The sequence below is a fragment of the Ovis aries genome, chromosome 11, assembly GCF_016772045.2.
Source record: "Ovis aries strain OAR_USU_Benz2616 breed Rambouillet chromosome 11, ARS-UI_Ramb_v3.0, whole genome shotgun sequence".
NCBI lineage: Eukaryota > Metazoa > Chordata > Mammalia > Artiodactyla > Bovidae > Ovis > Ovis aries.
The window spans coordinates 14,632,811-14,645,854 of record NC_056064.1 but is presented as its reverse complement, the minus strand read 5'-3'; the positions used below and the strand labels follow the sequence as shown (position 1 = coordinate 14,645,854).

General features: G+C 50.4%; 1 protein-coding gene across 1 annotated transcript in view; it reads left to right on the top strand.

Annotated features, from left to right (window-relative positions):
• The window catches only part of UNC45B (unc-45 myosin chaperone B), a 30,568-nt gene extending 18,471 nt beyond the window's left edge, over nucleotides 1-12,097 (top strand). Inside the window, exons 11-20 of the mRNA XM_004012459.4 lie at nucleotides 46-140; nucleotides 293-434; nucleotides 1,151-1,291; nucleotides 2,866-2,993; nucleotides 4,057-4,123; nucleotides 4,940-5,053; nucleotides 5,377-5,492; nucleotides 6,516-6,633; nucleotides 9,573-9,728; nucleotides 11,262-12,097. Of these exons, the coding sequence (XP_004012508.2) occupies nucleotides 46-140; nucleotides 293-434; nucleotides 1,151-1,291; nucleotides 2,866-2,993; nucleotides 4,057-4,123; nucleotides 4,940-5,053; nucleotides 5,377-5,492; nucleotides 6,516-6,633; nucleotides 9,573-9,728; nucleotides 11,262-11,522 (1,338 nt within the window). The 3' untranslated portion in view covers nucleotides 11,523-12,097. The remainder of the gene's footprint in view (nucleotides 1-45; nucleotides 141-292; nucleotides 435-1,150; nucleotides 1,292-2,865; nucleotides 2,994-4,056; nucleotides 4,124-4,939; nucleotides 5,054-5,376; nucleotides 5,493-6,515; nucleotides 6,634-9,572; nucleotides 9,729-11,261) is intronic.
• The last annotated feature ends 947 nt before the right edge of the window (nucleotides 12,098-13,044 follow it).

Below are 13,044 nucleotides of genomic sequence, written 5' to 3'. Positions count from 1 at the left end.
CCAAGCCTGGTGTCTTTAATCCTACAATCCTCTCCTCCTCCCCAGGGACTCTGTAAACTCGGCTCGGCGGGTGGCACAGATTACGCTCTCAGGCAGTTTGCTGAAGGCTCGACAGAAAAGCTGGCCAAACAGTGTCGCAAGTAAGGGTTTTTCCCCAAGCCCACCATCTCCTCTCAGGGATGTGCCCTAGTGGACGCCAGATCCTGAAAGACCGCCCACCTGCCTGCTCCCCTGGATCTTTTCGCTCTTGCCCGAGCCTCGGGACCCTTCCCCAGTGCCTCCCTTCCCCCAGGTGGCTGTGCAATGCATCCATAGACACCCGGACCCGGAAATGGGCAGTGGAGGGCCTGGCCTACCTCACGCTGGACGCAGACGTGAAGGACGACTTTGTTCAGGACATCCCTGCCCTGCAGGCCATGTTTGAGCTGGCCAAGGCAAGTGTGGCCCTGACCTCTGGCCCCGGGATCTGCTGGATTCAGGCCCGCGGGCTGTCTGCTGAGCCTGGGAAATTGGACGTCCTCCCTTCCTCATCCCGACTCCACCCCCTTCTCGTCATGTAAACCTGGGTTGGTCATTTCCCTCTGTCTGGTCCTCATCTTTCCTGACCGTGAAATGGACTCACAGCTCCTCATGCCTTCCAGGCAGTGGGAGGGTGAGTAAGATGGCGGTAGTCTTTTTTCCCTGGAACCCCTTCCGGGAGTGAGGTCTTCAGGGACCAAGAGGTCTTTTATTGGCCCCTTCCCTCTTTCCCAGTCCCTCCCAGATGCCTTTCTTCCTCTGTTGGACCACCACTGGACCCCGTGTCCCCCACCAATGGCTCTTTCTCACCACAAAAGGCAGAAGTGTGGGAGGGCATTTCCATCAGAGGCTGTCCAGGTCCCACCCCATCCCACTGGGCTTTTGAAAGGAGCACAAAGCAATGGGAACACTCAGAGGATGTCCATGCATGCTCTGGGTGCTGTTGAGGCGGGCAGGAGAAATTCATGTGAGCAGAGCCAGTTCCTCTGCCTTGGGGCCTCACCAGCCACGCTCCTCCCAAAGCAGCCTGCCTGTGAGGGAGCCTCTGGGAAGCAGTGGTTTGTTCTCAGGTTTCCTTTCTTCCTGTCTCCACCGCCCCCCCACCACCACCATCCGCCACCTCTGTCTCCAGACCCCCGACAAGACCATCCTGTACTCAGTGGCCACCACCCTGGTGAACTGCACCAACAGCTACGATGTCAAGGAGGTCATCCCCGAGCTGGTACAGCTGGCCAAGTTCTCCAAGCAGCATGTGCCCGAGGAGCACCCCAAGGTGGGGATGAGGACAGCCAAGAGGGGGAGGAGGCTGTCCACCGGACCACCAGAGAGGTGGGACGGAAAGTTAGTGATATTTGGGTGGTGTGTGTGTGTGTGCGTGTGTGTGTGCGTGTGTGTGTGTCTGGGAGGATTTGGCAGATGATGCAGATAAAGTGCAGGCTTGGTGGCTCAGATGGTTAAGAACCTGCAATATAGGAGACCCGGGTTTGATCCCCGGGTTTTAAAGATCTCCTGGAGAATGAGATGACAACCCACTCCAGTATTCTTGCCTGGAGAATTCCATGGACAGAGGAGCCTGGCGGGTTACAGCCCAAAGGGTTGCAAAGAGTCAGACACAGACGGAAGTAACAGCACGCACGCACGCATGCAGATAAATTGAAGAGGAGCATGGTCAATTTCCCCCACTAGGTGGCACTTGTGTTTTTTCTTAGTTTAAATGTTCCACTGAGGTGGAGGGGGAATCAACTATTTATAGTCTGGGAAGCCAAAGGAAGCCACGATGGATGTTTTGCAGCGTAGGTGGTTGATTTCACGGACACAGGACAGTTCATTATAGTTCACGTTTTCAACATTCATGCAGATTTTATTTTCTGGGATATCTGGATTTTGGTGTGTTGCATTAACTACCACTTTTATCCTGTGCTTTAAAAAAAAAAAGTTATAATCGGAATGTATCTATCATCTTGTATCCAGTTTGGGGGAAATACTTCAGGTCTTTAGGCATGCAGGATCTCAGTTTCCTCAGCAGGGATCGAACCCAAACCCCCCTGCAGTGGAAGCTTGGAGTCTTAACCACTAGAAGTCCCACTGAATAATTTTTTTTTATTAATTAATATTTATTTTTGGCTGCACTGGCTCTTTGTTGCTGTGCAAGGCTTTCTCTAGTTGTGTCGAGCGGGGAGCTACTCTTCATCGCGGTGCACAGATTTCTCATTGCAGTGGCTTCTCTTGTTGCAAAGCACAGGCTCTAGGCCAATGGGCTTCGGTAGTTGTGGCTCAGGGGTTTAGCTGCCTTTCAGCATATGGGATCTTCCTGGACCAGGGACTGAACTCACGCCCCCTGCACTGGCAGGCGGACTCAGCCACTGGACCACTAGGGAAGTCCCTGAATAATTTTTTAAAGCTGCATAGGAGTTCACGCAGGCAAGGGCATATAGCTAGCATGTTCTGCCTCTGTGAAGTTCAAATGTGGCTACCAGAGACAGTCCACAGCTGTCAGCAGCCTCTTCTCAGACACTCTGAGGATTATCTGTGAAAACTGAAGTCGCTCAGTCCGACTCTTTGCGACCTCATGGACTGTAGCCTACCAGGATCCTCTTTCCAGGCAAGAGTACTGGAGTGGTTTGCCATTTACTGTTCAACCCTGAGGCTGACTCTGGGTTTCTGGCAAAATCCAGTCCATTGTTTTGTCGGTTTTATCTGCTCTCTCTACCCTCTCACTCTGCCCCCACGCATAGCCTAATGAAAAGCCAGCCTTTTGCAAGAAAAGGAACACACAGGTCATCTACTGTTTGGGATGATCTTCCTTATTCCAGGATTGATCTCCTTGCCACCTTTTCATCTCCCCAGGACAAGAAGGACTTCGTGGACATGCGAGTGAAGCGGCTTCTGAAGGCCGGCGTCACCTCAGCGCTGGTCTGCATGGTGAAAGCTGACAATGCCATCCTCACCGACCAGACCAAAGAGCTGCTGGCCAGGTGCTGCTGCGGTGGCCCGGAGCTGGGGTCTGAGGGCCTGCAGGCAGGAGGCTGGGTGGGGACATAGCGATGGCTGGGGGAGTAAGGGAGGAAGGGAGCCACTGGGGCCTGGAGAGGAGGCTGAAGGGGATCCACATGGAAGAGTGACGTGTCAGGGTGGGCCTTCCCGGGTGCAAATTTGCACTGGGAGGAAGGAGGTCACTGTCCTTTCTGGTGACCTGGTTCCCAGACCCTGACATGCCAGAGGGGAAAGGCACAGTTTCCGTACAGCCTGATGGGGAGGCAGACAGGTTCACAGCTACAACACAGCGGGTGCCATGATGGGGATAAAGAGAGACAAGCAGTGGCAGCCCACTGGCTAGAGGGGAGGGTATGTAGGTGGGCAGCCAGGAAGGCCTCCTGGAAGATGTGACAACTCAAGGGAACCCTGGAGGAAAGAAAGAAGCTGCTCACAGGCAGCGGAGGGAAGGGTTCCAGGCAGAGGGAACAGCATATGCAAAGACCCTGAGGATAGAGGGAGAAGGAATGAATGAGGTCACAGTTCTCCAGGAATGTGTCTGGAGCACGGAGTGCACAGGGGAGGGTGGTGCTAGATAAGACCAGAGAGGAAGGCAAGGGCCAGATCATGGAGTTCCGGGCTCCCTCCGGGCAGAAGAATTTTTCCTGGGTGATGGACTGTAGCTTGAAGGGTTCCTTTATCCATGGGATTTTCCCGGCAATTATACTGGAGTGGGTTGCCATTTCGTTTTGCAGGGGATCTTCCCTGGGATTGAACCTGGGTCTCCTGCATTGCAGGCAGACTCTTTACCATCTGGGCCACCAGGCAAGCCTAGTGAGCCATTTGGTATCTCCCTAAGCAGGGATGGGGCCACTCTTTGCAGCTGCCTTTGGCCTCTCTTCCTCCCCAGCCACTCAGGTCCATGGCAGTATCTTCCCAAGGTTAGTTCTGGGGCAGGTGCACAGTGGGAACGCTTCCCAGGGTTTTACGGTCTCACTGGTTGGCCTGCTGATGCCTGGGAAGGGCGTGCTCACGTCCTGCTCGTCCTGTATCCTTGCCCTCCAGGGTATTCCTGGCACTGTGTGACAACCCAAAGGACCGAGGCACCATTGTGGCTCAAGGTGGTGGTAAGGTAATTGAGAGGGATAAGGTTCTTGCCATCCAAGAAGGTGCTCCACTGGGGAGGAGCTCTCTCTCATGTTTGTGTATGTATCTCTGTGTGTGTGTGTGTGCATGTGTGTAATCTGTGTGTATGTGTGTGTGCATAATCTTTGCCTGGCCCAAGAATAATGCACCCCCTGCCCCCGCCCGACCTCTTGGGATACGGTTATTCAGGAACCTGTCTTGTCTGTGCCTGAGTCTGTGGTGTGTCATGGGATTTACTGTGGAATCCCATTTATCCTCCTTGCTAGTGGAAGCAAACAGTGCAGATAGAGACCATGGGCTTTGGTGTGGGAGGCTTGTCACTGAGTCCTTGCTTGTCCCTTTTTAACTGCACAACTTTGGGCAAATTACTTATCTCTCTGAGTCATAGTTTCCTCTCTGTAAAACAAGGGAAAACATCCTACAGTCATATTGTAGAATGTCACAGGATTAGAGAAAATACACTTTAAAGTGTTGGCTCATGGGAGGTACTCAGTGAATGGCTGCTCTTATGCTTAGGTTTGACTTAGGCAGAAAGGAAAACATCAGCGTCTTGATTTTTCCAAAAGCCAAATGAATGTATGTGGGCTGGGGAGAGTGCCTGCAGAGACCTCCATGTGTGCTGGGGACCAGGGGGAGTGAATCGATGATTAAGAATTTAACTGTTTTCTGTGATGCTCAGGAGTTGAATCTGTTGCTGAGTCTTCTTGAACTTCTGATGGAACAGACAGTGGCTGGACAGGGAGGCTGGGGCGAGAGGCTTCTGTATATGTGACCGAGGAGTGCTTCTGCCCTTTCCTTGCAGGCCCTGATTCCCCTGGCTTTGGAGGGCACAGATGTGGGCAAGGTGAAGGCAGCCCACGCCCTAGCGAAGATCGCCGCGGTCTCCAACCCAGACATCGCCTTCCCCGGGGAGCGGGTGGGTGGCCAGGGGTGAGGGGCGGGGAGGTGATGGGAGGAGTCTGCTCCCAGGGACCTTTCTCCTTATCACCTCCCCCTGGCTTGGGAGGGGGCATGGTGCCATCACAAAGAGGGCGATGAGTTGGAGGGGCATGGATTCCAGCCCTGGCTCTGACAAACAAGGCTGCAAAGTAAAGGAAATAACCCCACCCCTCAGGATCGTTGTGGAGGTGGAATCAGGCAATGGGCGGGCAAGTGCATAGGAAATTCTAGAGCCGGGCACCTGAAAATGACTGGTGGAGATGGGCTCCATCTGACGGCGCCTCGACCCCTTCCGCGTAGGTGTACGAGGTGGTGCGGCCCCTCGTGAGTCTCCTGAACACACAGAGGGATGGCCTCCAGAACTATGAGGCTCTCCTAGGCCTCACCAACCTGTCCGGGAGGAGTGACAAGCTCCGGTGAGTGGGGGCGTGGAGGGGACGGGTGGAGAGCGGTGTCGCCTCAAGTGTCGGAAATGTCCCAGGAACTGTGTGCGCGCGCCTACGAGGATGAGCTGGAAGGCCGTGGGTAGAAATGGTGGTGGGAAGGATGTGAGTTAGCGCTTGGAAAAACAGCAGTTGAAGGTGCAAAGCCAAAGGCGACTGGAAAGACGTCCTTCTGAAGTAGTAAAAGATATCAGGTGGATGAGGGGTGGGATAAAGTGTATTCCTCCTTGGAAGCAAGGAGGAGGTGGAATTGGGCTGAAATTTTTAAGTGGCAGAAAACTCAACTCCAGGTGGTCTCAGCATAATGGGAATTTAATGATTCAGGATATTGGGAGTCATAATGTCTCCTCTAGGATAGTCCAGACTCGGGCAGCTTGATGCAGGGGTTACAAAGCTGTCCCAGAATCTACTTCTCTCCCCCTCTGCTATCTGTATTGTCTTAATTCTCAGACAGACTTTTCCCCTTTCTCATGATCACATGAGGGTTACTCCAGACCTCACATCATGGTTTTATCTCCAGCAGGAGAGAGAAAGATATTCTCCAGCGATAATATAGGAGGATCTCCAGCTAGGTGATATGTTCATCCGAAACCCCAATGCTATGGCCAGGATGCTGTGCTGTGTCACTGGGGACCCCTCCTGGGGGTGGGATTGTTGGTATTGTATCAGTCACCAAGTCATGTCCAACTCTTCTGAGACCCCATGGACTATAACCTGCCAGGCACCTCTGTTCATGAGATTTCCTAGGCAAGAATACTGGAGTGGCTTGCCATTTCCTTCTCCAGGGGCTCTTCCCAATCCAGGGATGGAACCTACGTCTCCTGCACTGGCAGGCAGATTATTCGCCACTGAACCACCAGGGAAGCCCAGGGGTGGGATTACCACTATCTAAACGGTGCTGGCTGAGGATGTTGGAATGGCCCCTGGGGGCTAAAACCCCAAGTGGTCTTTACAGAGGACTCAGCAGGCTCTCTTCCTCCACCCCTCACACCCTAGGAAGAAGATCTTTAAGGAGAAGGCCTTGCCGGACATTGAGAACTACATGTTTGAGAACCATGACCAGCTGCGGCAGGCGGCCACTGAGTGTATGTGCAACATGGTGGTGAACAAGGAGGTGAGGGGCTCAGGATGCGCGTGACCAAAGCGTGGAAAGCGGGGCCTAGATGACAGCTCTCCTCCCCGAGGGGCCCCAAAGGAGACGAAGGAAAATATGCAAAGTGGTGTTATCCCTGGCTGAAGCTTGGATCCCAAAGCTTGGGCAGGACTGGGGGCGGGGGGAGTCCCATTTCCCCAAGTTATTTACTAAATAGTCTCATAGCAAAAGACGAGGCCAGGGTCTCTTGGAAGTCAAGAGAGGTTAGACCATTTGTAGCTGTTGAAGTGCCACACATATAAAAAAATAAAGAAATGCAACAAGTTGCAAGCAATTTTGGATTATGTTAAATGGTAACATTTAATGACAGATCGCTGTTTCCATAGAAACTGCAATGCATTATAATGCCGTTTGTCGCAGATTAGTTATAGAATTTGTAAAAATACAATGAATTCAGAACACATCAATGGCTTCACAGTCCAGTACTAGGAGAAATCATCACCACGTGATGAACGAATGTCTCTTCTTTTCCATCCTGGCAGAGCACTGCTGTGCTGGTAGGTTGAACCTCACTAGAGGTAACAACAGGGTTGAAATCTGAGGCCCTTTGTGAAAGTGACACCCTGGCCAAGTGGCCCTCCTGGGTCCAAGTGTGAGACCCACTTCGTTCCCTGTTAATTTTTTTTTTACTTTTTTGACTGTGTCCCGTGGCATGTGGGACCTTAGTTCCCCAAACAGGGCTTGAACCCATGCCCCTGCATTGGAAGTGCAGAGTCTTAGCCACTGGACCGCCAGGGAAGTCCCGCCCCTCAATTCTTAATTCAAGTCCTAGACATTCTCACTGTTAAAGGAGGAAAACTTGATCCATGAAAACCTTTTAAAGTCAAAAGAAAGCTATTGTGGTCCGCCAGGGAGCTGGTCTGAGGCTGGGCTGGAGGCCTGGCAGCCGCACAGGAGAAGAGAGTGTGTCCAAAAACAGCAGAGGGGAGAGTGATGGGAGGGGAGCAGCTTTCCCCCGGGGAAGACCAGCTGTGACAACAAACAACCAAATGAATGCTGGTCCCAACAGGATGGACGTTCATTTCTCTGTTCAGTTCAGCCGCTCAGTCATGTCCAACTCTTTACGACCCCATGGACTGCAGCATGCCAGCCCTCCCTATCCATTGCCAACTCCCAAAGCTTACTCAGGCTCGTATCCATCGAGTTGGTGATGCCATCCAACCATCTCATCCTCTGTCGTCCCCTTCTCTTCCTGCCTTCTTTCCCAGCATCAGAGTCTTTTCCAGTGAGTCAGTTCTTCACGTCAGGTGGCCAAAGTATTGGAGTTTCAGCTTTAGTATCTGTCCTTCCAATGAATATTCAGGACTGATTTCCTTTAGGATGGACTGGTTGGATCTCCTTGCAGTCCAAGGGACTCTCAAGAGTCTTCTCCAACACCACAGTTCAAATGCATCAATTCTTCAGCACTCAGCTTTCTTCATAGTCCAACTCTCACATCCATACATGACTACTGGAAAAAAACATAGCTTTGACTGTAAGAAACCATAGATGGACCTTTGTGGGCAAAGTAATGTCTCTGCTTTTTAATATGCTGTCTAGGTTGGTCATAGATTTTCTTCCAAGGAGCAACCGTCTTTTAATTTCATGGCTGTGGTCACCATCTGCAGTGATTTTGGAGCCCAAGGAAATAAAAGTCTCTTTCCACTGTTTCCCCATCTATTTGCCATGAAGTGATGGCACCAGATGCCGTGATCTTCGTTTTCTGAATGTTGAGCTTTAAGCCACCTTTTCACTCTCCTCTTTCACTTTCATCAAGAGGCTCTGTAGTTCCTCTTCACTTTCTGCCATAAGGGTGGTGTCATCTGCATATCTGAGGTTATTGACATTTCTCCCGGCAGTCTTGATTCATTTCACATCTTTCTTGCTCACGCTGGGGTCAGGTGGCTTGCTTCCAAGCAGTGACTTGGGGTGCAGGTTTGTTCGATCGTCACCCTGCCCTCATCCAAGAAAGAAAGGACTGTCTCCCCCGCTGCCCCTTGGGAGTGGCCTCCACTCAGATGGGGATGGGCAGACAGCCCATGAGAGACTCCCCTAGCACTCTGCCGCGGTGGCCTAGCGGTGACACATCACTTCCCTTCACGTTCTGTGATGAGAGCAAGGTCCTGGCCACAGTTAGTGCAAGAGGTGGGCACGCAGTTCTTCTGGGGCAGCTGCTTCCCTGTCACACCTGTCCCCGTGAGGGGACTGTACTAAGCATCACTGCACTCTTACCTCTGAGGACCACTGCTCCAGCTTCGTGCAGGTAGAGGTTTGTAACCTGAGCAGCTGTGACCTTTGACTCCTTTTAGCATTTCACTTCTAGGACACGCCGCCCAGCAAAAATGCCCTTAAACTTAACCAACCAGGTTTTACTGCAAAGCAGAGGGGCAGGAGGCTCTTCTCCTGGCTCTGGGCACCTTGGGAAGCCTCATCCCCCACCTGGTAAACGGTACAGCAGCTCTTGACTACCATGCAAACTACCCAACTACCCAGAGATGCTCTTGCCAAGCCTCTGTGCCTTCAGGGACCGCAAAGGCATTTTATGGCAGACAGGAAGGCCCATCTGTTGTGGGAGAAACATTCCAGTTTTCTCCAAAGGGAAGAGATGGGGCTCTACAGGCAACATCCACCCTTCAGGAGTCTGTACCTGCCCTTTCCCCAAGGGTGGAGAGCTGAATGCAAACAGAGGTGACAGCGAATGCTATGTAAGGAATTCCTTATTCTCTATAACGTTTAAACTGGAGGAGTCTGCAGTCTTTTCATCTAGCTAGTCAGAGAAGACTTCCTGGAGGAGGTGTCAATGAGTGCTTTGCTCAAAGCAAAGCTCTGAGTAATCCTGAGTCAGAGAACACGGCTCCAGATGCGTCTTCCCCTCCCCGGGCTGGGCTTTTTTCTCTGAGCCGCGTACCTGCCTCCCATAGGTACAGGAGAGGTTCCTGGCCGATGGCAACGACCGGCTGAAGCTGGTGGTGCTGCTCTGTGGCGAGGATGACGACAAGCTGCAGAACGCGGCTGCGGGGGCCCTGGCCATGCTGACAGCATCGCATAAGAAACTGTGCTTCAAGATGACTGAAGTGGTGAGAGCAGGCCCTGGGGACCCCCGGCCCCGGACCACACTGCCCTGTGCGATCCTCTGCGGGGGAGGCCAGCCCCGGGGTGTCTGTTCCTGCCAACGCAAGAGGGGGATGTTCATGCTGCGACCTCTACACTCCTTATCTGGACACCCTAAATGTGCGAACTCACTTTGGTGGTGCTCATCACTCATTACGCAAGAATAATAACAATAATAACAGCACTAACTACTGCCATGGAGCCCATAAGCTCCTCAAGAGCAGCGGGGATGAGGATGGGGTGCCATAGGAGCTCACAGTTTGGCAAAGAGGCTCTTAGATTCTCTTAAGAGCACATGGTGGCCAGACCCTTTGTGGGACTGTGGCCATTTCTGCACGTGTAATGAGAGTGATACGGACATAGCTGCAAGCATAGGGTGCAAAATGAAACTTTCCTTATTTCACCAAACTGAAGTTTGTGAAGAACTGATGGTGAAAAGATGCAAACATCTCAATTCAGATGTATTAAGGCAAGTCTGCTTTAAAGGCAGGCTCTTCGGTGCTCTGTGACAACCTGGAGGGGTGGGATGGGGAGGAGTTGGGAGGGGCATTCAACAGGGAAGGGACATATGAATACCTATGACCAATTCATGTTGCTGTGTGTCAAAAAACATCCCAATATTATTAATTATCCTCTAATTTGAAAATATATATATTAAAAAAAGAATAAAAGGCAAGCTCTTTTAGATAGCCAGCTCAAGGTGGGGCTATGTATGTGTGTGTGTGTGTGTGTGTGTGTGTGTGTGTGTGTGTTCTAAGTTCCATGGAGGCTTATACTGTCCTGGCACTGGGAGAGGGTCTCTTTCCTGGATATAGCTCATCCTGCTTGGTCCCTGGCCTTCAGCCCTTTCCATAAGGCAAGTTTCTCAAAACTGTAAGGTGTGTAAGAGTCATCGGGAGGGCTGGTTAAAAAACTTTCCCCAGGATAATTCTGACTGAGTAGGTCAGAGGTGGGGTGCTTCCAGCCTGGGGACCACAGGCTGCTGCGCTAAAGCAGCGTTTCTCAGGGCACACGGGTTGGCAGAAGCAGCCGCTGTGCATGTGCCCAGAGTTAGAATCCTCCTTTCTGCACACCCTCCATCCCCATTCCGCTTAGGCATGCAGCAGGCCTGTCCCTCTGCTTCTCATGATGCTTAAAAATTAAGTGGATGGGTGGATGTTTATTCTGTACTATTTCCAGATGTGTGACTGTAGTTAAGTTACTTCCTCTCCCTGAACCTCAATCCCTCCACTTACAAAATGAAAAGGACTGGATAATTTCACGTCTCTTCTAATTCTCCAACTCCTGCTCTGGTAAGGAGATGGGCATCATCCAGCTAGTTCCAAGAGGCTCAGCTGGGCATATGCTGAGGCCATAGAGATAATCAGATATGCACTTGCCCTTTCAGAGTTCAGAATCTGGGCTTGGCCAATGTCTTTGTTTATCTTGTCCAGAATCTCCTTTCTCTGTCCCCTCCACTGATTCCTCCAATCTGTCTTTATCCTCCTCCCCATCTCCAGACAACTCAATGGTTGGAGATTCTACAGCGGCTTTGCTTGCATGACCGGCTGTCAGTTCAACACCGGGGCCTGGTCATCGCCTACAACCTGCTGGCGGCTGATGCTGAGTTGGCCAAGAAGCTGGTGGAGAGTGAGCTGCTGGAGATCCTGACGGTGGTGGGCAAGCAAGAGCCAGACGAGAAGCGGGCAGCGGTGGTTCAGACAGCTCGGGAATGTCTCGTCAAATGCATGGATTATGGCTTCATTAAACCAGTGTCTTAGACAGGGGCCCAGGGGGAGACTGGGGCTGCTCCTGTTACTGTGCAGAGTTCTGAGCTGAGAACTCTTGGGGTATCAGTTCCATTAGGGATCATTGCAGCCACGATGAGGTGTCCATGTAAAAGAAGGACTCTGGATTGTTCCCTGAGTTGTACATCTTCCCTTTTGTTCTAGGAAAGTTTGCATATTTCATTAGCTCTCTTGCTCCTTAACATCTGTCAAGTTCCAGAAATTCCTAGAATAACTTTCATCTGTGATTAGGAAGGCAGGTTGGATAATTCTTTCTGTACCCATTCCAAAGGCCAGGATAATGGACTGGAATTCTTTACATTTTGGAACTGGATTGTGTGGTGGAGTAGGAGCTGACAGGTCCTACTATAAATGTGTGAAGTAGTGTGACTGTAAAGGTTAGTGCTGGTGTGCCTGGATGCTGGTCTGTCTGGTTTTTATACCCTGTCTCTCCTGCTGTTTGAATAGGGCTGCCTATAACTGCATGTTTCAGCGGCAGCACCCGTCCCAGACCCGTGTGCATTCCTTTCACCTAACTATGATGGAAATACAGCTGATGTTCAATAGTCTGACGTGACTTTTGCAATTTGCTTGGGGAAATCTTCTAAGCAAGATGGATGTGATGAATATAAATAAGATGAACTCAAAGTACTTCAGGTGAAAAAAAGATTCATTTGTTCATATATTTTGTCAATACAGGGAAAGAGTTGACATTGTTAGAACTAGTGTTCAAACATTGTCATCCAGATTCTTTTTTTTCTGTGTGAGGGTGTTTTTCTGTCTCTCACCCCCCACATCTTGGTTTTTATTTCCTCTGGGTTGGGCTTAATATCTGGCAAGCTCTTTCCATGTGGTGAGATAGTCCCCAGAAGCTCCATAGTTTTGGAAAGCTCCAGATTGCCATAGTTTTTGTTTGTTTGTATTTTTTTCCCCTGTGACTTGTGGGGTCTTAGTTCCTTGACCAGGGTTTGAACCTGGGTCCTTGGCAGTGAAAGCACAGAGTTCTAACCACTGGACCGCCAGGGAATTCCCACACAGTTGTTATAGTTCATAATTATGCAAGAGAAGAGAAAGGATCATTCTCAGTGATCCAGCAAAATTCCCAGAGACGACTCTGATATGTCTAGCATGCATCACATTTCCATATAGCACATTAACAGAATGAGGAAAAAAATGATTATTTTAATAGAGGCAGGGAAAACACTGGATAAAATTAAACAACTCATGATAAAAATTTCAGTAAACTAAAATTAGGAGACTCCTTTAGTCTGGTAAAGATTATCTACATAAAAGCTACAATTCAAATGATATTTGAAATCCACCTGAGATTAAGAATGAGACAATACTTGCTATTACCAATTTGATTAGGCTTTATATTGGAGGTTAAACTAGTACAATAAGAAAAGGAAATGAAAAGCATAAAGACCGAAAATCAAGAAACAAACCTTTCAAATTATTCATACAACAGGTCTGTACATGTATATGGGAAAAGTCTACAGATAAACTCAGAAATAAT